At 39.7% G+C, this 26,461-nt stretch overlaps 2 protein-coding genes, 1 long non-coding RNA gene, 4 other non-coding genes and 1 pseudogene across 7 annotated transcripts; 1 reads left to right on the forward strand and 7 right to left on the reverse strand.

Annotated features, from left to right (window-relative positions):
- Positions 1-204: 204 nt before the first annotated feature.
- On the reverse strand, positions 205-5,959 carry LOC111958555 (cilia- and flagella-associated protein 418-like). Its single transcript, XM_023979814.2, has 3 exons — positions 5,943-5,959; positions 2,820-2,915; positions 205-1,250 (listed from the first exon to the last, which is right to left on the reverse strand). The coding sequence occupies exons 1-3, from the start codon at positions 5,957-5,959 to the stop codon at positions 1,091-1,093; spliced, it is 273 nt and encodes a 90-aa protein (XP_023835582.2). The 3' UTR covers positions 205-1,090.
- LOC111958558 (uncharacterized) lies at positions 2,830-14,549 on the reverse strand (annotated as a pseudogene).
- Positions 3,735-3,814, reverse strand: trnas-aga (transfer RNA serine (anticodon AGA)). The gene has a single exon. It is a non-coding gene; the product is annotated as a tRNA-Ser (tRNA).
- Positions 4,476-4,558, reverse strand: trnas-aga (transfer RNA serine (anticodon AGA)). Its single transcript has one exon. It is a non-coding gene; the product is annotated as a tRNA-Ser (tRNA).
- trnas-aga (transfer RNA serine (anticodon AGA)) lies at positions 5,134-5,215 on the reverse strand. Its single transcript has one exon. It is a non-coding gene; the product is annotated as a tRNA-Ser (tRNA).
- On the reverse strand, positions 6,262-6,333 carry trnae-cuc (transfer RNA glutamic acid (anticodon CUC)). The gene has a single exon. It is a non-coding gene; the product is annotated as a tRNA-Glu (tRNA).
- On the forward strand, positions 7,677-8,902 carry LOC111958556 (uncharacterized). The gene is made up of 3 exons (XR_002876554.2): positions 7,677-8,018; positions 8,198-8,571; positions 8,742-8,902. It is a non-coding gene; the product is annotated as an uncharacterized lncRNA (long non-coding RNA).
- A 4,668-nt stretch (positions 14,550-19,217) lies between the features above and the next one.
- On the reverse strand, positions 19,218-21,811 carry LOC111958557 (CD83 antigen-like). The gene is made up of 5 exons (XM_023979815.3): positions 21,701-21,811; positions 21,471-21,607; positions 20,504-20,738; positions 20,252-20,352; positions 19,218-20,114 (listed from the first exon to the last, which is right to left on the reverse strand). Exons 1-5 carry the CDS (start codon positions 21,726-21,728, stop codon positions 19,962-19,964), a joined length of 654 nt encoding a protein of 217 aa, XP_023835583.1. The 5' UTR covers positions 21,729-21,811; the 3' UTR covers positions 19,218-19,961.
- Between the last annotated feature and the right edge of the window lie 4,650 nt (positions 21,812-26,461).

Consider the following 26,461-nt stretch of genomic DNA (forward strand, 5'->3'; position numbering starts at 1 on the left):
CGTTAGCTTGGGSATTCGAACCAGCGACCTTTCTGTTACTGGCCCAAAGGTCTTAACCCCCTTCGCTTCTCCACTGCACAGAATGACCAGCATTGTCAACAAACTGCACTGTCACTGATATTGATTTAATACGGTGACCTGAGCCACACAAAGCACAGTCAATGCACATCAAACTTTTTAAACTTGAAATTCAATTGTGTTCATATTATCAAGGAGAAAAAGCTACAAAAAAATAAGTGCATATAACATATATTCAACTATGACTAAATGTGAATAGCCTAGTCTATACACGCATATGCAGATGTTTTGTACATAATATGAGCACATTTTTTACCATCCAAAATACCTACTTCTGACTGGGCTATCACAACAAATCCCATGAATGGATTTGGAAGTTAAGCTTTTTTATGGTTCCCTAATGATGAATAAATTAGTACATATTTAATCAACTATCCACAGAATACTTCATTTGATTATGATTCATTTATAAAGTATCAACTACTAGATTGCCAGAGTGAAGTAATGCTTTTATGTTTAATATTTTATGTCTCAATGTCTAGCACAGATGCATCAGGAAAGGTTTGCATCATTTAACTTCACACTAACCTCACCTTCATATTATACACAATACATGAATGGTAAGATCAGAAATCACTGAACAGAGAATGCATTTGACTCAAACTCAAAGGGACAGAAGAGGAAATAAACAAAAGGACAAGGGAGATAGAAACTAAGATAGAGAAGGAAAGGCTACAGAAAAGCATGTAACATACTTTTTTTATTTTTTATTTTTTATACATAAGACTCATTCAATTTAGCCTCATCTTTCATAAGTACCGTTTTCACACAAATATGGTCTGGCATATACCTGCTCTTAAAACTGAGCTAGCTAAAATCACATCTCTAAAGATAGCAGAAGACCTACTTTGTTCATTTACCTTTAAACCCAGAACACACTAAATGTAATGCAGAGAAAGACCTATATCATTCTCAAGGCAGAAAAATATGTGTTGGGCTGTCTATAACAAGAGGACATTGGTTTTCAAGTAACTGCAAAGTGGTGTGTGTGTGTGTGATAGAAAGAAGGCTGTCACATGTCATGCTTCCCACAGACCCACTTGAGCTGGTGCTGTTCTCTCAGGTCGGTGAGGTCTCGAGCAGAGTGCCAGCTACACTGGTAGGCGTGCGCCTGCGCCCCTTTTCTTCTCCTCAGCTTGGCCCGCAGCTTCTGACAGTCTCGCATGTTGCTCCTGCAGAGATACAAAGAGACAAGGCTGGTTAGCTAAGCAATGAGCTAGATGAATAGATTAATTTCTCTCACAGTATAATACTGGTATATAGAGTTATAGATAGGATAAGTAGTACTAAATTCACAAAGTACTTGACACAAATTGRTCATGTGCATGGAACAAAACCAGCSTCCAAGAACCCTTGAAATATTGTTGAATGATTGGAAATATCACAAATATTCCAGAGTTARCCTGCAATTTACAGCTGAAGGAATACATTTGAGTGGAAAGACAAATTAGACAAGACACAATGGACATGGAAGTTTGATGGTAAGCATGTCCATACTAAAGCTTAATTTCTGCATCATTTGCACAATACGTTACGTTGCATTTAACAAGCACATTTGAATGATAAATGAATCCTGAGCCCTAGTCTCTCAGAAACTTAGTAAAACCTCTATACTCCAGCACAAAGCCTGAAACCACCAAGTGTCCACCAGAACAGATCAGAACACCGACAGGAAAAYCCACAAGCTTGGAACATCAGCCACTGCGCATTCTCTAGGAAAACAACGTGGTAGGGTCCATGTGAGTACTCCCTGCTCGCTGTTCTTGCACTGGATTTTCACTAGGCCTACTACCTCCATTTTGTCAACACAAAAGTCTGGATTCAACAAAGCTGTGCTGCTGCAATCCTACACTATGAAACATTTTTCAAAAAATGAAAGGCACTAGCTACAGTATATTTTAGATGAAAGAAAGAGGCTGTTCACAAAGCATACGCTGCTCCAAGTGCCATAATTTACCTGCACCAAAATACCAACATTGTGATTGCGATAGGCTTTGTTGTTTTTATATTTTAAAATGTTTTTCTCCCATTTGAGCACAGCCCTTCTGTCTATTGTCTTAGTTTGCATTTCAAGTCGACTSTCACCAATAGTATCAAATTAGTGTAGCCTAGAAGAATTGAATTCCTGTCTTTGTGTTAAGAGCACCAAATACCCACGCCTGCATACTTACAGCGTTACTGTTGTAACGTCTTCCACTTCACTGCATTAACTAAGCTTAAGTGTCAGTCTTTGTCATCATGGRCAAGCTCTCTGTCAGTGAAACACAAYATTGAACCAGAGAGGCACCCAAGGTGGCATTGTTGTGTTGTTTGACTGCCTTTATAAAAGTCTGTCTCCATCCACTAGTACCAGTTGTCCTATGAAATTCCTATCTGCCATGCACTGATCTCAGAGCATGGTTAAAAAAAGTTTTAAATTAAACCACTGTGTATTCATACTCACTTTGAMAAAAAATTACCCGTTTCTCTGAAAGGGTGGATATCAATCAAGGTGAAAGTCATAATCCCCATTTAAAAGGTATTTTACATTAAGAATCAAATGAAGATTATTCCAGTTTATTTTCACGAAGTCCCAAAATAAAAGGTTTACACTGCCTTCTTCTGTTCAAATCTGAGATATTTGGGATTTGTGGTTTTCTGTAACAACTTCAAACTTGTTTCAGGATAATAACAATATTTAAATTCTGCAAAGAGTTTGTTAACCCATAAAGATACATCAGGCCCAATGAGAGGAGGCTCACCTGAAGAATAGGTCATCACAAGAGGGGTCCCATTCATGATCGTCAAACATGGCCACCCGAAAGTCACAGGAGATACATTTCAGCTGGTCMCACGACCTGTCAGCACAGGTTAAACAATGAGTCATATTAAAATGTGATCCATACTTACACACAMTTAACATTACAACAGGGTTCCCCAACTGGTGGCCTGCAAGTGATTTTATTTGGCCCCCCACGTTTTCTGARCAAAATAAATAAAWTATATTTTATCATTTTATTGTTGGACATAAGACTGTAAAAACGGAAATCTGTTCCAAAGAATTCCCACGCATAATATAGAGATATACAGTATGTGATCATACACAAATGTAAGCAAGATTAGAAATTTGTCTGTTTTAGTTAAATATACTAATATGTTTGGGCTTCTTGCGGTCAATTTGCAGTGGAGTTATTTGAAATTATTCGTAATTATGTTCCGGCCTCCTGACCATCCACTCAAGAAAATAAAAAAATCGGCCCGCGGCTGAATCCAGTTGATGACACCAGCTCTACAATTTAACAGCACTTTTAACCTTTGTGAAACGGCTGTTCCTACACCATTTGCAATGGAGCTACCACCAAGGAAAACTGGGCAGCACCTGCTCACATAAGAACAAATAGGGATTGAAAGAGAGCTTTTATCAAATACATGCTTTACCAAAGGCTCACTACTAGACTTTATGGCTTCCCGTGAATGACCATTTTTGGTCTTCCTAAGATAATGACAACTGTAAAACATACAATGACATTCACAGCATGCAACAGAGAATATACAGATGTCTTAGATAACATTTACTGAGTTTCAATAATAACGTCAATTGAACACATTGACTTTTTGCAGTATACCACTGACAGAATGATACGAGAGTATATTGATTCAACAGGCTGCAAAAAACCCGTTGTCGGCAGGATTCGAACCTGCGCGGAAGATCCCAATAGATTTCTAGTCTATCGCCTTAACCACTCGCCACGACAACTGCCTACATGTACGACTACTACCAACCAACTATGTCGCATGAATAAGTGAGGTTCTTTAAAGTTGAGTTATTGGCAAACTTACTTGCCTGTTGCCTGTGCAATGACTTCGTCTTTGTCGTTTTAGGAAGCTGTCCTGTCTGCAAATGTGTAAAGTTAAGCAAATATGAACTACCTAGAGCCCCTTTTGCAATTTAGGAAGGCTGGCGTCTGCAACTAATAGCTATTGTCGTTAGTTTACGTTGCATAAGCTTCCACTGTCAGTCATAGTCAACAACTTGGTTTGCTAACGTTAGTCCATTCCACCGTACTAGTTAAAGTTAGCCTGTTAACACTTGCATTTTACTACGCACCAGTTTTTTTCCCTCCCCAGTTTGCGTTAAACATTCCCTTGAAGTTGTGGCGTCAACGAAACATTGCGACAGAACTTTGGTTCAACCTCATCTAGTAATTCGTCCCAATCGTCTGCCATAGTTTCAGGGTACTGCTGCTTTTGTTGTCATGAACAGGAGTGCTTGATTGACAGGCGTAACCTCATTCATGTAGGTAAAGTACGATACTTTGTAGCTCGCGATTTATGTGTAGTGATACATAACGGATACCTGCCATCTGTGATACAATGTAAACGCCTGGGCAATGCGTTAATCACAAGAGAAAAATAAACGTTGTCGGCAGGATTCGAACCTGCGCGGGAAGATCCCAATAGATTTCTAGTCTATCGCCTTAACCACTCGGCCACGACAAACTGCCTACATGTACGACTACTACCAAACCAACTAGTGGTCGCATATGAATAAGTGAGGTTCTTTTAAAGTTGAGTTATTGGCAAAACTTACTTGCTGTTGCTGTGAGCAGATGACTTCAGTCTTTTGTCGTTTAGAAAGCTTGCTCCCTGTCTACAAATGTGTTAAAGTTAAGCAAATATAAGGGACTAGCTAGAGGCGCAGCCCTTTTGCAATTAGGAAGGCTGGCGTCTTGCAAACTAATTAGCTAACGTTTACATAGCTATGTCGTTAGTTACGTTGATACGCTATCCACTGTTCAGTTCATGGTAATCAACAACTTGGTTGCTAACGTTAGTTCCCATCCAACCGTACTAGTTAAAGTTAGCCTGTTAACCTTGCATTTACTACGCACATTTTTCATTTTACTACGCAACTGCTGCTTATTTGACTGTTTTGTCATGAACAGGAGTTCATGTAGGTAAAGTACGATACTTTGTAGCTCGCGATTTATGTGTAGTGATACAATAACGGATACCTGCCATCTGTGATACAATGTAAACGCCTGGGCAATGCGTTAATCACARGAGAAAAATAAACGTTGTCGGCAGGATTCGAACCTGCGCGGGAAGATCCCAATAGATTTCTAGTCTATCGCCTTAACCACTCGGCCACGACAACATCTGATAATACTGTCGACAGAAATCGGATATCGGTAATATCCAACATCTTTTGTATATAAAAAGAGACATCTGACATTTTGACTGATATTATGATTCAGCAGGCAGCAGCACACAACATCCCGTTGTCGACAGGATTTTGACCTGCGCGGGAAGATTTCTAGTCTGTCGCCTTAACCACTAGGCCAAGATAACTACCCCCKRATTTCACTTGTACGAGTAACTATGWTTCAATTATTATCATGTTGGGTAGTTAGTTAATTAATTGGTTTCTTCATATTGACTGTGGCAATGACGCTTCTCAAAAATGTTACTTAATCAATGACCTAGTACAAACATTTGTGAATAAATGAATTCAACAGATAAAATAAGCACTACAAACTGGGTGGTTCGAGCCCTGAATGCTGATTGGCTGACATACTCGTGACGTGTACCATGCGTATGACCAAACATTTATTTTTACTGCCCTAAGCTAAGGGCAGTAAGTTAGCAGACCTTGCTTTTTATTTATCCTGACACCGGATGTGTTACACGCAGCGTTCACAGTAGGCCGTCATTGTAAATACACATTTGTTCTTAACTGACTTGCCTAGTTAAATAATAGCAATAAGGCACCTTGGGGGTTTGTGGTATATTGTCAATATACCACGGCTATGGGCTGTATCCATGCACTCCACTTTGCGTCGTGATTAAGAACAGCCCTTAGCCATGGTATATTGGCCATATACCACACCTCCTCGTGCATTATTGCTTAAATATAAAAAACAGGAGGTTGGTGGCACCTTTATTTGGGAGGATGTGCTCGTGGTAACGGCTGGAAGCGGAATCATTGGATTGGTATCAAATACATCAAACACATAGTTTGATGCCATTCCATTTGTTCCATGCCAGCCATGATTATGAGCCGTCCTCCCTTCAGCAGCCTACACTGATATAAAATTAACTTTATAAAGAGAACACTGATATAAAATTWACTTTATAAAGAAAACGTTAGTGCAAACCGTTAAGGTACAGAAAGAGCTGTTCAGAGCAAAGGAAAACAGTATGTTCCCTGACCGGGAATCGAACCCGGGCCGCGGCGGTGAGAGCGCCGAATCCTAACCACTAGACCACCAGGGATCTGTTACGGAATCCAAATTGACACTTTCAAATTAATGCAACAAACTCTACAATATTCTCATACCAATGTTGTGCCGAAAAGCCCCCCCCCCCTTTTCGCGTGAATGCGCACGCACCCCCTCCTTCTTCATTGCTGCGACTTGCGTGAACGCGCACGCACTCAAATCTTCATTGCTGCGACTTGTTTGCTAGTTGAGAATTCTGATCACGTTATTGACCAGTAGTGTGAGCCACAAAATCAAGGGAATTAAAGGGGGGGATTTCGGCGCAAGGGTTTTTTCGGCAAGCCCCCCCTTTCTATTTTGGGAATGCAAGGCGGGCACACTTCAGAATAATTTTTGGTGACCTATCATGCCCTCTGATGTGTGCCATAGGAAGTATTAGACTAGTCACAAAAGGAAGTGGTTATTTCAGCAATAATAATTTTCAGAGGCCTCTACTGTTCTCTACCCATCCCTGAATCCCCCATCCATCGTTTTTTCCCTCTTACGGCTTTTCCCACATTTTTTTTGTTTTTAAGAATGTAGGTACAGTAGTAATAATAATAATACAATAATAAATCTAAAATATGTAATCTGGGCAAAAATAAAGTTCAAATATATAAGTCAACATGAGTGCATTCCCATAATCACAGTAAACTTTTATAATAATAGAAAAAAAAGGGAAAAATGTATAATAGTATAATAAACAAAACTATGACTGAATGTGCCTCATGAAGAATCCTCTCCCCAATAGCTCCCTTCGCCCTCAATAGGTCACCCCAGCACCTCCACACCATCACCTCCCCACCTCACACAAAAACAATAATGACAATAATAATAGAAATTAAAATAACACAAATATATACCAAGATATATATACACATACACACACATGTATAGTACATATACATAAACATATTCACAGGACACTTGTTAGGATATTTTATCAAGGTTTAAGATAAATGATTAAATAATTCTACCCAGAAACTTAACCATTAGGATTAGAGGTTAGGTAGCATGTAGGGGGTAGAACGGATTGTCTGTGTGTGTACCTAAAGAAAACTAAATGGATCATTAACCTATGTTTGAACGACTAAGCTATAACTCTGTGGAGATAAGGGAAGACAGAAAAACCCATCCAGGTTTTCCGTATCTGGGGGGGGGGGGGGGGACTGGAACTGTCAGCTAAGGGTAATAAACTGTGGTGAGAATTCAGGAGATAATCCAGATATAGTGTGTATGTGTGTGCGTTAGGGTGTTGGGATGGACTTTTGAACATTAGCTTTGTCCTAGTCGGAGGGGGAGGGACTCTATGACGCTGTGTGTAATATATAATGTGATGTACATGGTTTTTGGAGGAGAGATCTCTCGAGAATAAACGCTATTGATTAATTTGGACACGGGTCTCTGTCTATTTTAAGCAAATAASAATCTTACAAATTCTTATAAACGGACAGAGTGTTTGCATTGTTATAATTAAATTGGTTAACGAACATTTAGGAACCAAATTCGTTCATCAACACTCAACTTATCTCTTATCATTTTTCCTACATCAGATATGCAGGTGACATTTCCACCTGGATGACAGCACATAATCAGCAAGACGGAGATGCTCTTCATCCGAGGGAATGCCTGCCCATTCTCAGATGTACCCTTCCTCACCCATGCCAACAAGATGTTACTTGTGGGGTATTTGCCTTGACAGTAAGTATTAGAGTATAAGTAATGTACAATTAACCTACTGGAAGTATACTGACTAAAAGGCAAAACAGARCTGTCAAATTATATTATAGCTGTGTCGTTGTATACTTGCGAATTAKAATCTTAAGTGTAACATAATTTTGTTGGGGAAAACTGAAATGCCCATCACATTTTTTCCCCAGTTTGCTGAATGTRTTCTGAAGGAGGAGTCGTTTGTCTTTTCAAATACGGACAAAGATGTTAACATCATGGTATGTTAACACTCCAAAACACTGGTGTGTTCAATTTCTAATTTAATATAATTGTAGATAAAAAACATTTATATGGATCTTTCAAGGTTATCTTWGATTCAACTTCTGATTTGATGGCCRCTAAAACACATGTATTTAAATAATTTTGTTACAAGAAACCTATACTATTCCCTTGTTCCCTGTTTGATCAGAAAAATACATGTAAAGATRTATAGACTACTTGACATTATGTTTTGCTAGAAGACMTGAGCCAACTGTGCCACTTCTGTAGGGAGGTGGACAATAATGAGGAAGACACTAACTGGGTAATTGCTTGTTCACTTCTAAAGGCACATTTTTACCAGTACGAATTTGTATAAGCAGTAATGTTTCTAGAGGTAGTATTATCTGATTGGTCTGATAATGAAATGATTGTAACTCAAGAAAATGTATTTMATGTTTTAAATATATTAAMATTTTTCATMATWMATTTCAGATTGGTTGTGACYGCTGCCCACGATGGTTCCACCAGTCCTGTATGAAAACCATYCCATCATTGGAGGATTATGTCTGCGCTGCCTGTCAGGACTAGGTTAGGCTTGAGTTCCAGGCGACGGTATMACCTGGAAAACTTTCCATWAAAAGTGGAATAAATGTTCAGTCGAGCTGTTGCAGCTTTCCAATATTTGTTTATGTTATTTATTGTCTTTTTATATTTGATTTATTGTCATTTTATATCTTATTATGCAAATATTTAAATKTGTATGTCCTATTTAAAGGTTGCTAACAAACTTAACTTTCTGTAATGTTTTTGTGTTATCGTGTGATAATATTTGTGTATTATCTTTATTTTCTTAAACATTACAAAATGTTTCTAAAATAAATGTTATTTCTTTATACTGTAATTTAGCTTTCTGTGGCACACACTACTGGTCAACAGAAGCTACCAAAATGATTATGAAGTGTGCCAGGCCTTGCAGTCCCAAAATAGAAGGGGGGGATTTCGTCAGGCAAGAAAATAGCCTTGCCGAAATCCCCCCTCCCCCTCTAATTTCCTTAATTTTGTGCCGAGTCAAATACTTTCTGTGGCACAAATCAGTCAAATACTTTCTATAGAATAAACTTCACATCTGGATAGGCAACCGAAATGAATAATTAATGTATGTGTGTTATATTAAACATAGAGGAGGGAGTAAAATGTAGGCAAGCAATCAACATTACTACTAGACAACACCACTAGTCGAATACGACATGGGAGAGATGACGAGTTTAGGCAAATATATTTATTTATGGGCTAATACACTTGAAACAAATAGCCAAACCGAAAACTGCAGACATTACTAGTGCCTCCCCCGCGATCAAACCGACATAAACATTTTTATGAAACGCTGCCTAACGTGATCAGAAATCGCAACAAGCAAGCAAGTCGAAGCAATGAAGAATTGAGTGAGTGCGCGTTCACGCGAAGGAGGGGGGAATTCTGGCAAGGGGAGCTTTTCGGCACAACGCTGGCACCTCAGATTTTCTACTGCATGAGGTCCTGCACCTCATAAAATATTAGCTCAAAGGTATTGTACAGTTCCTGCACCTAAATATAAACAGTACCGGCACCCAAGATGAGTACTGTCATCTATTTTAGTCGAAGTCAAGCACTAGTGTCAAGCTATTTATASTGAACAAAAATATAAATGCAACATGTAAAGTGTTGGTCCCATGTTTCAAGACCTGAAATAAAAKATCCCAGGGATTTTCCRTATGCACAAAAAGYKTATTTCTCTAAAATGTTGTGCACAAATTTGTTTACATCCCTGCTAGTGAGCATTTCTCCTTTGCCAAATAATCCATCCGCCTGACAGGTGTGGCATATCAAGAAGCTGATTAAATAGCATGATCATTACACAGGTGCACCTTGTGCGGGGGACAATAAAAAGCCACTCTAAAATGTGCAGTTTTGTCACACAACACAATGCCACAGATGTCTCAAGTTTTGAGGGAGCGTGCAATTGGCATGCTGACTGCAGGAATGTCCACCATAGTTGTTGCCAGAGAAATTMATGTTAATTTCTCTACCATAAGCCACCTCCAACATTGTTTTAGAGAATTTGGYATAACATCCAACTGGCCTCACAACCGCAGACCACGTGTAACCACGTCAGCCCAGGACCTCCACATCCRGCTTATTCACCTTCGGGATCGTCTGAGACTAGCCACCCGGAGAGCTGATGAAACTGTGGGTTTGCACAACTGAAGAATTTCTGCACAAAATGTCAGAAACTGTCTCAGGGAAACTCATCTGTGTGCTTGTCGTCCTTACCAKGGTCGGTGTCGTAACCAACTTTAGTGGGKAAATGCTCAGCTTCGATGGCCACTGGCATGCTGGAGAATTGTGCTCTTCACGGATTAATCCGGGCAGTATGGCATCGTGTGGGCAAGTGGTTTGCTGATGTCAACGTTGTGAACAGAGTGCCCAATGGTGGCGGTGGGGTTATAGTATGGACCGGCATAAACTAAGGACAGAGAACACAATTGCATTTTATCGATGGAAATTTCAATGCACAGAGATACCGTGACGAGATCCTGAGGCCCATTCTCGTGCCATTCACCTCATGCTTCAGCATAATAATGCACAACCCCATGTCTCAAGGAGCTGTACACAATTCCTGGAAGCTGAAAATGTCCCAGTTCTTCCATGGCCTGCATACTCACAGACATGTCACCCATTGAGCATGTTTGGGATGCTCTGGATCGATGTTTACGACAGCGTGTTCCAGTTCCCGCCAATATTTAGCAACTTCACACAGCCATTGAAAAGGAGTGGAACRTTCCACAGGCCACAATCAACAGCCTGATCAACTCTATGCAAAGGTGCTGTGTCACGCTGTGTGAGGCAAATGGTAGTCACACCAGACACTGACTGGTTTTCTGATCCATGCCCCTACCTTTTTTTAAAGGTACCTGTGACCAACAGACGCATGTCTGTATTCCCAGTCATGTGAAATCCATAGATTAGGGCCTAATGAATTTATCTCAATTGACTGGTTTCCGTATATGAACTGTAACTCAGTAAAATCTTTGAAACTGTTGCATGTTGTGTTTATATTTTTGTTCCGTGTATATTGCACAGTGAGGAGAAATTCAACAGTGGACATAGTCCCCCCCCAAAATCCTGCTGTTGTGAGCATGTAACAACCACAATACAATGACATAACATGTAGCTAGTACAACAAAAAGGATAATCAATTAAAGTATTAGAAAGTTCAGTATTTACTTTTGCAATCTTAGTCCACACCCAGGGATCCAGCCACAGCAATAGAATGTTATATATTGCCTGTGTCACGTGTGCTCCCTCTCCGGCCTCTAGGTCACCAGTGTGCTCCCTCTCCGGCCTCTAGGTCACCAGGCTGCTCGTTATGGCGCACACCTGTCACCATCGTTACACGCACCTGCGCGTCATCTGACTCCATCACTTCCCTGATTACCTTCCTTATATATGTCACTCCCTTTGGTTCCTTCCCCAGGCATCATTGTTTCTGTTTCTGTGTTATGTCTGTGCGTTGTTCGTGTTTCTTATTTTGTATTATGTTGCGTTTATTTATTAAAACACTCACTTGAACTTGCTTCCCGACTCTCAGCGCACATCGTTACAGCCTGGCTATACCTTAATTACAATAGAATGCTATCACTGCATTCTTATAAAACACAACCTATTATTTTTTTGTCATACTTACCTCTCTTATTTTAGCCACCACTTACTAACTTAATGATTCTATAATGGGTGGGGAGCCGTGGTTTCTCTTCTATTTTACAGACTAAGCTCTCACTTTAACTTTCATTCTGTGTAAGTTTTTCATAATGGCCCTGATACTTTCAATTTATCAGAAAGGGTGTAGGCTACTGTTTCTGTTTAATTTCTTTGAAAAGCCTACACATACTGGTTCTACAGGACCGGCCAGAGGGTTGTCTGCCTACCTCTGCTCTAGAGGTAAACTCTCCGGAAAGTAGACATGACTCTTAGGCTCCTTGCTCAGCTTCAAAAGTTCACTGGTCTTTCTCTGCCTCTCTGCCTTTCTCTGCCTTAAGTTGAGCCCAAACTAGCTGAACAGGGTCTCACACACAGACATGTTTTATGGAAGCCTGTCCCGACCAGTTTGGCCCCAGAGTGTAGATCAACATTAAATCCTTCTTCTCAAAGGGTGCAYCTAGAAGTTGTTCTTGTGGATTCTTCTTGCTCCTTTGTAGTAACATATTCGTAACGGTTACCTATGAAAAAGATAATAATTTTTTTGCTAAAAAAAATTAAAACGCAAAATGAAATAGATTGAAACTATTACCATTAAATGAGAGGACAGTGGACAACTCACATAGCTGATGGTGAGCAATGCTGCCACAAGCCCCACAATGGAAAGAACTAGGATGGTATTGCTTTCTTCTGATTGGTCTGTGGACTTATTGTCAAGGCAACCTGCAAATGAAAAAATAATAATACACTGGAAACTCTAAAAGAGTATATATCAGCACAGAGGAACTCTCTGGGGGKTCCAATTTAAAACACCCACATGCAGTATACAGTTAGCTTACATACCAAAACAAGCACACAATGAGATTAGAACAAACTCACCAGTCACTCTGAGGTGAACCTGCCCCTCCTGGTTCTGCTCTCCTACAGGTGCTGCCAGGAGACACCTGTACCTCCCACTATCAACAGCCGTTACATTGGGCAGGAAGATATCGAAAGAATCGTCAGCCAAAAGTTCCACTTCACGCTCCAGACCGACGTACCATTGGGTGGTGCTGTTAGGTGATAGCCTCTTCATCAATAGACCAGACTCCTTATTATAGGGCTCCTCACCCAGCTGGGAGAAGAGGGTGTGAGGTTACTTTATGCCCCTAACAGCTGGTCTGGGGCCAGTGCTGTAGTTTCAATAATGAAGATTACAATGAGGACTGAGGACATACCAGATTGTAAATCACTAGTATGAGCTACTTAGGTATGTGTGAGCAGCCAAAGATCTCCAGAAAAACAGTAAAAGGCAGATAGTCAAATAGTAGTCAAATCAAATTCCATGGTTCAATTGCTAAAATGAATTAACTCAAGACATATTTTGCTAATCAGGACAGCAGGAGACAAACCTGAGGTTAAAYTGGCTGGGAACATAAAAGTTTTGAGTTCTGCTGTCTTTAGATGGAGGAAAGAGTGGACGAAGATTGATATGATTAAGTGGCTAGACAAAGGCGGTCTACAATACTAGAAAAGTACATTTCCTGAAGAAAATGTRGTGTGCTTGCTAACTTGCTTAAAGTATTTATGGTTTTGAAAAAAGTTATTGTAGTGGTACTGACTGCAGTAGTAATGGTAATGACTGGTTATATTTGAAAAAGTAGGTAACTGTAAAAAATTATTGATTGGTTTGGTGTCTCTAGCTTGAACAGTTCAAGAGTTACTGTTGGTGAGTTATTTTATGCTAATTTATATAGTTATAGTTATTAAACGTTTCCAAGAATTTGAAGTTAGGATAGCCAGAACCTGTGAAAGTTGGTTTGGTGTCTCTAGCTGAATGGTTCAAGAGTTACTGCTGGTGAGTTATTTTATACCATTGTATGAATTATAGTTGATAAAATAAATCTGAAGTTAGGATAGCCTGAAAATGTGAAAGATGGTTTGGTGTCTCATAATTATGTGAGGTTTTATGTGTTGTTGGAGGTGCGTCTTGGTCAGTTTAGCTCAGAAAATGTTGCCTTCGTCAATCCGTCTAATCCTGCCTAATGAGCGGCCGGCCCTGAGGTCTCTGATCCAGGGCTTTAGTCAGCATTAGCAAGCCACACAAAGTAGTTTACCATGTACCACCTCACTGACCAGTGCCTGACCCCAGGTAAAGAACCGAATCCTCRCCGCATATCGACCTTGTATCTTCAGCATCCTTCATATGCCTACTGTGTACGCAAACTGGAAAAAAATTGAAGGCAAATGACAAGACGAACCTTGTTGGACAGCCCTTACGAAAAAGATGGCAGTCAGAGTGCAGTATTACTGCAGTATGCTGCTTCCAAAATAACCGTTTTTTTTTTTACTGCATTAATTTAGCAATGTAACTGCAGTTAGAGTGCAGTATAACTGCAGTATGCTCCAAATACTGCGTCCAAAATAACACCGTTTTTTTACTGCAGTAATTTTGCAATGTAACTGCAGTTAGAGAGCAGTATAAAAAAGGTGTAAGGGAGGACATAAAGACTTGTTAGCACTAAAAGGAAGTGTCAATTTACCTAGTGCAAAGGCATGGAGAAAGACTAGGGTAACGTTACGCATTTTTTTTGTTCAGCACCAAAACGTTTTCTAGATTTCGCTGTATAATTCAAGGGATAGGTATATCCTACTAGAATATGAAAGTAAAAGTAGCCGTCAAAGTGAAAGCAGACTGGGCTTTCTGTTGAGGAAGAGAGGCCCAACTCGTCGGAAAATCTGTCTCCCTCCAACAGGTAACGTTAGCGTTCTTTCGTTGTTTTGCCCACAAGAAAGGAGTTTTGGTTTGGAGGTCAGTGGGTGTAGAATTTGGTCAACAAAAAATAAATGGCTTATTAGTTTGCTACGAAAGGTTTAGTTGATCGAATATAAATACTTTCTTAATAGTTAGGTTGTTAYGAGTGTACTAATATAAGTAGGACACGTGACATCCCGGCAACTTTGAGAAAAAATATTTTATATCGGAGTCTCGAGGTGAATATGCATATTCATATATGAGGCTAGTAGCGTAGCATCTCTCACMATTGAATACAGGCCGTGACGTCACCAACCCTCATCGAATATTYAAAAATATTGATACAATAATGAGATGTGTCCACCAATCCAAATAAAAGAGAGGCGGGAGCCAACTACCATTGTTAGAGCGGAGAGACATGTGTTTTGTCARAAAATCCATAATCTTTGACTGCAGTAAATCTGTTGACTGTCTTATTTCCACGCCCCGCATTTATTGATTAACTCGTGCACTTCACAGGTGGCACATCAAGCATCAAACATGGAGCTCTTGCCTTTGATTAAACGTTTTTGGTAAGTAGGAAAGGCAACGTAAAACGCAATTGAAAGGAGACATAGTTATTGTCTATATGTAATGTATTTAAGACTATAACTTTAACATGGACCTAATTTTGATAAGAAAAATKTATCGAAACCACTAGGCTGCTATAGTCTCGCGCACCAATCAGATACTCCTCATATTGCCCTGTGCGCAATGGCGACGAGGGTATGCTGTCTATGTGTGACTGCATATAAAAAGATCGTATAGGTCTGTGTTTATAGGAAAATGTAATCATCATTAACCATATTTAAAAGGTGTCAGCCGAGGAATTCCCCTTGCTCTGGACCAGGGTCGGCTGTGCTCTCCACGCACTGGACCAAGATCTAGAATTCCCCTAGCAGGGTCTTCCCCTGGCAGGAGTCGAGTCACTGGTATTCTTTTAAAGGTCCACCAAAATGTTAATTTACATCTTATCTCGGTATAGTCAGTTTTCCCTCACAGCACAGGTATTTGAATAAATAAGTAAAATCATTGYCTGATCTTTTCCCTGAGGGCCAGGGCATCTCAATCTTTTCTTTTCAGAGGCCCCTTAAAACAGAAAGAAAATCTGGGGTCYCCCATGGGGGTTATGGCTCTGCTTAGTTGGCCAAGGCTTACTTACTAAAAATACAAATCTGGGGTCCATCTACATTAGAGATACCATTTTTAAGAGTAAACTGTCTGCTTGATATTAATTGTTGACACTCACTATATAAAATTGAACATTGTTTTTAATATTTTAATGCRTGTCAAACTCTAGTTTGTAATTTTCTATTTCTTAGTTTTCTCCCTATATTTTCAAGGGCTCCTAAAAGCTCTGGGTCCCTCTCCCCTGGGGTCCTACGTCCCCTGGTTGAAAACCACTTGTCCCTCTTTTTTTACGGGGTAAATTGACTGAGAATACATTCTCATTTACAGTAACAACCTGGGAATATTTACATGTGGGGGGGGGGGGGGGGGCAGATTGGGAATTTAGCCAGGACATGATAAGTACCATGGGATCTTTAGTGACCACAGAGAGTCAGGACACCCATTTAACAATCCCAAAGACTGCACCCTACACATGGCAATGTCCCCAATCACTGCCCTGGGGCATTGGCCTTCCAAAACCTGTTCAGCAGCATCCAGGGACCAACTCTGCTTATCTTCAGAGGTAATTCAGCAGTGGTATGCAGGGTGGTATGCTGCTGGCTAAATATGGCCTATGTGACAGCAGTCTGAATTCTACAACAATGTTCCATAATAGGTCTAATGTCAGATTGTCTAATGTGAAAGCATTAGATGTCCTGRATACAAAGCATTATGTTAGCCGCAAATCCAACACAACACATCACTGATTACCACTCTTCATATTYTCAAGCATGGTGGTGGCTGCATCATGTTTTGGGTATGCTTGTCATCAGCAAGGGCTAGGGAGTTTTTTAGGATAAAAAKAAACGGAATAGAGGTAAGCACAGGCAATATCCTAGAGGAAAACCTGGCTCAGTCTRCTTTCCAACAGACACTGGAAGACAAATTCACCTTTCAGCAGAACAATAACCTAAAACACAAGGCCAAATATACACTGGAGTTGCTTACCAAGACGACATTGAATGTTCCTGAGTGGCCTAGTTACAGTTGTGACTTAAATCGACTTGAAAATCTATGGCAAGACTTGAAAATGGCTGTCTAGCAATGATCAACAACCAACTTGACAGAGCTTGAAAMATTWAAAAATAATAATGTGCAAATATTGTACAATCCACGTGTGCAAAGCTCTTAAGAGACTTACCCAGACAGACTCACCRCTGCCAAAMGTGATTCTAACATCTATTGACTCAGGGGTGTGAATACTTATGTAAATTAGAGATTTCTGTATTATAATTTTCTATTTATACTAAMAACATGTTTTCATTTTGTCATTGTGGGGTATTGTGTGTAAATGGGTGAGAGAAATGTTTTTATTTAATCCATTCTGAATTCAGGCTGTAACACAACAACATTTTTGAATAAATGAAGGGGTATGAATACTTTCAGAAGGCACTATAGATGTTAGAGATGCAGAGCAGTAACAGAAAGCTCTCAAGGTTAATCGGTTMATCTTGGACTTGGAAGTGATGAAATGAGCTGGCAATTGGGGAGTTACTKGTCTGAAATCCTAATGCWGTTGTGGTATAAGGAAGGTACTCACTTAACCTGTGTCAAAATTAGCAAGGATTAAAAAAACATTTAACATATTTTTATACTGTCCACTATCTACTCTGCAATTTATTATTGGTACGGAAATACTTTTCTTTTTGAAGTTACAAGCTACACTTATCCCTATCAGACAATAAGCTTAGAGACACGTGACTAACTGAATAGGTTGATATCACTTTGTACATTTCATGGAGACTTACCAAATATCAGTTTTTCTAATTCCTCTTATTTTTATTAACCGACAGAYGTCATTTGATACACACTAGTATTACATGAGCCGCAAATAAGCAAATGTTTTTTTAGGTCAGATGCTTTGCATTTGCACTCTTTAATTCTGTTAAGCTTATTATTATTGTGCAATAATGTGTTGAGTGCTATGATCACACAGTTGTCATGAAAAAAKGTCACTGTTATTGTATATGACCCGAATCCATGCACTCCTTATATCAAATMTGTCCTGTGATATGGTGATGCAATAAAAAACAAATATTTAGTTATTCTATAGTGTTACATTTTTTAAGCTACATGGAATTTAATGTTTGTAAAGGATTTTCATTTTCAATGTTGTTTAGATCACATGTAACCTAGCTTCCATTTTATGCTGTGTGATGTTGTTACCTTGTAATGTGTTTGGGGTAATGTGATTGTCGATGACAATGACAGAGACTTCACAGAATTGTTGTCACTCAAAAGATTAGTGAAGAGGTATTTATGGATTTAACAATTAAAACAGCTATCCAAAAATATAATATTTCAGCTAACACTTTGTGTCAGCCCTTGAGGATAATTGGGATCATCCCTTTTAAAATGTGCACATTACAACATTGACAGGTGATGGAAATGACTCATGTCAAGGTTCAGTATATAGCTAGTATAAAATATAACAATGTGTTGTGTGAAATAGGTAGAGATTTGTTGCCAGCCATTTAGCACCTCAAACAGTATACTATGCAGAGAAATAGTTATGTATCTAGTTTGTAAGCCTCTGTAAAATGGTAGGGTAAATMATTTATCTTAATAACATGAAATATTCTGAGTAACAATCAATTTTTCTAAGAGAAACATCACTACTGTGGTGACTAAAAAAGTGAAGACTCGTCTTAAGAAAAAGTTAAATAACATTTATCTAAGAACCATAGCACATGTACGTCAGATACAGTACATTACAATTATTTACATGTCTTCTTTATTTTCAACGTATACACAGAATTGCTGATCATATTCAAAAACCGGATAAAGATTTATACAAAGTTTATTTTCTGTCAGTTACTTTTTGCCAATATTCACCAAAGCCCACTTTCGTATTGCTTGGATGAAAAAGTATATACTGTTTTGACCTCACAAAATAACTAAAAGTTATCGATAATGCCTGAACATTAGAGTTAATTGAGAGCTTTGCTTGGCTCAGATGGAATGCAGTCTTGGTTGGTTTCATMTCTCTGCAGAGTCCAGCATGTCCCACCAAATCCTTCCAACACGGGTGAGCCCCATTGAACAGTGCTCAGATCAATTCCATTTCAATACCAGTCAATACAGGATTTTAATTAGGCATGAAATTCAATGCAGTACACATTGATAATTTTCCAGTTCAAAATCAATGTCAACTTCCAATTACTGAAACTTCAATTGACTGGGTTGACTGAAATGTAAATGGAATTAACACCAACATTGCCATGGAAAGACCCTGCAGAATGACCCCTATTAGGTTCTAATTTTCAGAGTAAAAACTCAACGGCACAATGAAAGCTTTACCAAGTTTATTCTTCCCAGAGGATCAATACAGCTGCATTAGACAAAAAGATTTTCACACAAGCACTGATATTTAACCCTCTCTCTTTGGCTGAGTCTCCTCCTACCCATCTGATTGTATCTTTACTGCTAGGCAGGAAACTAAGTAATATGGCCATAAACTTTTCTTTCTCCCTTAATGTGACCTGACCTGACCTCGACCCCCTTCATCACTAATCCATGGCTCTCTCACCTTATCAATGCCTGCCATATGTGATCGCTTCCCTGCACTCAGCACATTCCAAGCTTAATTGCACACACTATATACCTTCCTCCTACAGATAACCATAGGATCCCTGATATAATGTAAACGTTATACATTACCCTCTCTCCCTCAGTGACATGAATAAGTATATTTCATATTCTCAGAACCCCACACCCCTTATTAATTATTTATTCTCCCTTTCCTGAAGCTCTTTGTTGGGGTTTGATCTTGGGGCTTAGATCRTGGGGTCCCTTCACCAGGCCCTGCTCCTTGCGCATCACAGGCTCTTGAATGCTGCAGTCATGCCTACACAACTTAGTTCTACAGGATCGTCCAGAGGTTTGTCTGCCTCCCGCTGCTTTAGAGGTGAACTCTCTGGAAAGTAGACATGACTCTTAGGCTCCTTGCTCAGCTTCAAATGGACTATAGTCTTTCTCTGTGTTTCCTCTTCACATTCAAGTATACAATGAGCCTAAACTAGCTGAACAGGGTCTCACACACAGACATGTTTTATGGAAGCCTGTCCCGACCAGTTTGGCCCCAGAGTGTAGATCAACATTAAATCYTTCTTCTCAWGGGGTGCATCTAGAAGTGGTTCTTGTGGATACTTCTTACTCCTTTGCAATAACATRTTCCTTAGGATGACCTATGGTAAAGATTAGCATTATTAAGTAAATAAGGAAAATGAAATACATGGAAACCATCACCATAAAATGTTAGTTTCTTTCATCTGTTTAAAAAAACAAATAAGTCAGAGGAACAGCTGACAGTGTAGTAACTCACATAGCTGATGGTGAATATCAGCAATGCCGCAACAATCCCCACAATGGAAAGAACTAGAATGGTATCCATTTCTTCTGATTGGTATGTGGACTCAAGGCAACCTGGAAAACAAGTATCCACAAATCCTTGAGCATCACTGGAAATGTTTTAAAAGATTAACTCTCTCTGGCTCCAATTGAAAAACACTCACATGCAGTATACAGTTTGCTTACATACCAAAACAAGCACACAATGAGAGTAGAACACACTCACCTGTCACTCTGAGGTGAACCTGCCCCTCCTGGTTCTGCTCTCCTACAGGTGCTGCCAGGAGACACTTGTACCTCCCACTATCAACAGCCGTTACATTGGGCAGGAAGATATCGAAAGAATCGTCAGCCAAAAGTTCCACTTYACGCTCCAGACCGACGTACCATTGGGTGGTGCTGTTAGGTGATAGCCTCTTCATCAATAGACCAGAYTCCTTATTATAGGGCTCCTCACCCAGCTGGGAGAAGAGGGTGTGAGGTTACTTTATGCCCCTAACAGCTGGTCTTAACCTGATCTTAGAGAATTTCATRTTATTCTTTACGTAAATCTGTATGACATGTATCATATGTTACATTTTGTATGGTATGTATTAATTTGTGGATGTCCATCACCCATTTWGTATGATATGTTACAAATTACAATTCCTATAATATATTACGAATTTGCAAAACGTATGATATGTTACGAATTCTAGCTACTCTAGCTAATGTTAACTAGGCTAGGGCTCAGGGGTTAAGGTTAGGGTTAAGTTTAGGAGTTAGGTTAAAGGGTTAGGGGAAAGGTTAGCTACAAATATTAAGGTTAGGTGAAGGGTTAGCTAAAATGGTTAAGGTTAGGGGAAGGGTTAGCTAACATGCTAAGTAGTTAAAAAGTTGTTAAAATGCTGAAGTTGTCCCTGATGAGATTCAAACTCGCAACCTTTGATTTGCTAAATATTTGCATCGTATGCCCACCTATCCACTCCGACCAATCCTCCTCCTTTAGTTTTTGCCTTAAGTAACCATCTGTCTTATGTAACYGTAACAAACGTAACATATCACACTAAATGGAGTTTCATGGATTTACGTACAGAATAATACAAAATGCTCTGAGACAAGTTGCTGGTCTAGGACCAGTGCTGTATATTTTTTACATATATTGCATGGTTCAAAACACAACGTTTGTGCTATTATAATAATAGAAAGCTTACCTTGTACCACCTCACTGCCCGGTACTGGACCCCAGGCTTACGTATTGCTTTACATTTCAGAATTGAATCCTCTCCACAAACTGACTTCACCTCTTGTGTAGGCCTATCCTGTGTAAGCCCACCTTGCAAGTAGGCAGCTATAGAAAAACACAAGGTAAATCATCATTTCAGGTGAGCCTGTCCAGTTAGACTGATATCAAATTCATTGTTTAAAAGAAATGACAACATACCTAGAATGCAGACGAGTTGAAAAAACATATTTGTAGAACTACAGCAATGAAGATGATGATCCAGAAAAGAAGTGAATCATTTTATATAATAARCTAAAATGGAAGTGAAACTAAGGGGATTCCCGTACAGGGTTTYGTCACAGTGGGTGTAGATGKGCACTTCCGCTTCAGTACGAAATTAAGACGGGACAGCCARGGTCCTGTATGAGGTGTGAATGTGATCTCATTGAATAACATATTCTGGGTGTGAGGTCTCAGGTGCGCGTGAGATTCCACAGGAATTGTATTTTTTGAGCATTTCATGGCGATACGAGGCATTATCCTGGTGTGTTTCGGTAGGCTCTTTTTTATACATATGTTTTCATACACATCGTTAAAATGAAGCACACGGGAATTTACCGTTGTCACTGGATGTTATTTCTGAATGTTAACTCAATACTTTATTTTGCAGTTCATTAGTAGATGGGCCAAAGATGGTGGATACATTAAGATAATTAATTCAGGTCATTTACAATTGAAAAATTAAAGGTCMGTTACTGTCTGCTTAACGGGGTGGCTATCCCATAGGCGATACCAGCTCGGCCTGGTCGACTTAGTTAATTGACTTCAATTGAACCAGAAAAAAACAGCGAGTGGGGTGTCTCGTTTCTCATCCGTCTCTGGCTAGGCATCAGATGCATTTTACGCTCACTCACACATGCGATGTGTCTGTCTGCTTGGCATTACTTAGATTTATTTCGGTAGATGAGAAGGCCTTAATTCGAAAATAACAAATATATATATATATATAAGCCTAAATATACATAGTCCTTTTGCTTACTGAAAGTTTACATTCATTTTCCATCGCCTGTGAATAACCACGCTGGCTGCGCAATCGTACACATGTCTGGTAAAGCAAAATTAGGGAATCCCATAACCATGAGCTAGGAATCCCCGTGAATTCCATTAGTCTTCGAAACGTGGGGTTGAGTGCACACTAAAAACAAATGGTTATATATAGTGCAAAGTAAGGATTATTTGGCTTGTTATGATAGCGGAATCCTTTTTGGTGCTATATATGTAACCGGGGTGCGCGCTAATAGCGTTTCAATCGGTGACGTCACTCGCTCTGAGCCCTTGTGGAGCGATGGGTAACGATGCTTCGAGGGTGGCTCTTGTCTATGTGTGCAGAGGGTCCCTGGTTCTAGCCCAGGTAGGCCGTCTCTAGATTTTCTGTATTGTTAGGACTCTATGATAAAGTTTGAGCTCCCCACAGAGAACAGCCCACTCCTTACTTCAGAAGTATCCTCCCGAGCAATTAAAAAACTGCCCCGCTGCCAACATATCCTCTTGTACATTCTGTTTAACTTCATGTACAAATGGGTAACCTGTGCAAGGTGTGAAATGGAAATGTATTTTTTGCATATCCCAACTCCCCCTGAGACACCCTCAGAGAGTGGGGTCACGGCCAGGGATCAGCCATTATTGACGCTGACCCGGGAGCAATTGGGGTTAAGTGCCTTTCTCAAGGGCACATCAGCAGATTTTTCACCTAGTCTGCTCTGGGATTCAAACCAGTGACCTTTTCAGTTAGTGTCCCAATGCTCTTAACCACTAGGTTGCCTGCTGCCCTTGTTCTATAAATAACTATTAAAAAAAGGTTTCAACTTGTCAGTTATCAAGTTTCAGTTTCCAAACGTTTCCTCTTACGTTTCACTTTTAAACCAGGATAGTTTATAAAAAAAAATCTGAAGAAACACCAACAAACCAAAGAAAACAAAAGGGTCTCATGAGGGGTGCAGCCCAGGAGGCAGGCGTCCATTTTCTCCAGTTCTCGGTTGAAGCTCAAACTTCATTAGCCAAACAAAACCATAAACTTTCTGCCCACTTATCTCCACCATGCCTCCAGACAACATTCACTTCCTGTGGACAGCTGCCAAGAAACACAAAAAATAGGTGGGGTTTAAACACGTGAAGCTATAATCACATGACTAGTCAGTTAGCCAATGAAATCACTTGTTATATTAAATATGCTTAAAGTCACAGCTGTGACAATGGCCTCAAAAGGTTTTCCACTATCGCTACAACCCTTTTTGGTTCTTTATAGAACCTGTGTGAACCTTTTTATAAAACCTTTCTCAATCTAAAAATAACCTTCTGAAGAACAATACAGGTTTTTTTCTGGTTAGCCATTTKAAATTGTTAAATTTCCATAGGTTTTATTGTTGTGTTAATTGGTTTATATCAGGGGTGCTAACTCTGGAACAACTGGGGGATCCTGAGGAGAGGTTTGAAATCCCCTGATTTAGACCACAGTTCTCAATTGATGCAAGGCCATACATGAGTCTGTCACAAGACACCTTCACTGGGCATATTTAACACGTAACAGTATAGCACAACAGATTAGATTAACTGGAATGACACTTTCACCCCCAAATATTTGACTGAGCTGCCTCTTATATTTTTTAATTATGACCAGARAGGAAGAGGCGAAGCGAGAGGTTTCACTCGCCAAAATCTGTCCAAAATAAGCCCAATGTGTTTCTATGGTTTTATTTTGGATTTAATCTTGTYGTCTGCTTTCCCTCATTTGGGAGAACGACTCCCATTGTTAGGGCGAAGACATGAGCATCTCATCATTAAATACAGATCTCTGTTATCACTAAAAGAGCAAAAACACTTTTTGTGAACTGCAAAGAACCACTGAATGGCTCAAAGGGTTATTTGAGTCATTATGGTTCAAGACAGAACCATTTTTAAATTTAATTTAATTTAACTAGGCAAGTCAGTTAAAAACTAATTCTTATTTACAATGACGGCCTACAGCCATTCCAGAGTTAGCACACCTGATATAAACCAATTAACACACCAATAAAACCTATGGAAATTTAACAATATAAAATGGCTCACCAGAAAAAAAGCTGTATTGTTCTTCAAAAGGTTATTTCTAGGCAAAAGGCCTCCTTCGGGGACGGTGGATGGGATTAAACATTTTAAAGATAGGACAAAACTCACATCATGACAAGAGACACCACAACACTGCATAAAGAGAGACCTAATACAACTACACAGCATGGCAGCAACACATGACAACACAGCATGGTAGCAACACAACATGGCAGCAGCACAAAACATGGTACAAACATCACCCAATCCAAAAAAMCCTTGAGGAACCCTATTTTCTTAGTGTGTGACAGTGTGGTCGTTCGGGTAATTGGGCTGTGACAGATTAGGTTACATCTCACATGTGAGATGCATCATGAAAATAGTTCACGCATGCTGAATGGGGATATCAACAGCAGCCTAGTCATACCTAATTTAGGATATGCAGTTTGCATGGCGATGTATCTAATCTCATTTCCAGACACTTCCGCCCAAATGCGCGAATAGTCTAGTGGACCAAGGCGTCAAACTTGGCCTTCATTAGCCAAAACAGAAAGATTKCGAGAAACTCCAGACGCATAGGCATTGATTTGGTCGGCTTAATCCACCAACCAATCAYCTCTCAAATATACTAAGAGCAAAAACAGCTGCCTAGGATGTAGCATAATACAGTGTGGATTTAGGTCGACATCATCCTTTCTTAGTGCTAGGTGGATTCCCGTGGAGGCTGGTTGGATGTGCTATAGGAGGACAGGCTCATTGTAATGGCTGGAATGGAATGGTATCAAACATGGAAACCACAYGTTTGACTCTGTTCCATTAATTCCATTCCAGCCATTCCAATGAGCCTGTCCTATAGCTCCTCCCACCAGCCTCCACTGGTGGATTCCCAATCCCATTCAAATCCTTTTATTTATTCGCTTTTTCAGTCTTATTGTCCGCAGCCCTTGTAGTGGAGAAGAACATTTCCTACACATGTCAAGAGGGTACAAACACACTTGAAGCACCATTTGGAGCAATGGATCCCCATTGTGATCAGAGCTGGACCACTGGCAAAAAGGTAATCTATTATCTATGTGGTCATRACAAGATACATTGTGAAGTCAGACATTTTTATTAGCACTATTATTTACATATAACCATTGATGGTATCATCATCAACAGTATGCAGAGGGTTAGGAGCCATGTCAATTGACCTAGATAGTTTATGTGTATGTATTGATATGTAGGCTACATGTGCCTTTTTAAAAATGTATGTAGTTCTGGCCTTGAGCTGTTCTTCTCTAATGATGTTMTGTATTATGTCATTCTGTATTATGTTTCATGTTTTGTGTGGACCCCAGGAAGAGTAGCTGCTGCTTTTGCAACAGCTAATGGGGATCCTATTAAAATACAACAAAAAAAMAACAATTGAGACATGACGTGAAAKATTATTTTCTTACTGCAGCCCATTGCCTACTACAAAAATGGCAAAGGTGAATGCAGGTTTCCATGCAAGCACGTGTTCTCTGGCAAAGTCATCCTCCGTGAATGTTCCGATGTCATATTAACTACTGGTTGCACCACCAAAGTAGGTCAACTTATACAATTCACCTTCCTCTCCTCTGTTACTGCCTGCCAAGTGTCAACCTGTTTCTTTCTCTTTCACAGGATGGGGTATATGAAGAGACCAGGCTACACTTCTCAGGTATGGTTGCTCCTGATGTTATTGGTGTATAACACAACAAACTATTGATATTCATATAAAGCGTTGTTGTCATCATATTGCTCTTTTTGCTCCATTAGTGATAACCAGACCAACTGTCTCTATGACAACCACTAACACTGCAAACAAGCAATTCTATGGTAAAGTATGTTTAAAAAAATAATGGATTACATTTTGATTGCACAAATAAGTGG

The sequence above is a fragment of the Salvelinus sp. IW2-2015 genome, linkage group LG35, assembly GCF_002910315.2.
Source record: "Salvelinus sp. IW2-2015 linkage group LG35, ASM291031v2, whole genome shotgun sequence".
Taxonomy (NCBI): Eukaryota; Metazoa; Chordata; class Actinopteri; order Salmoniformes; family Salmonidae; genus Salvelinus; species Salvelinus sp. IW2-2015.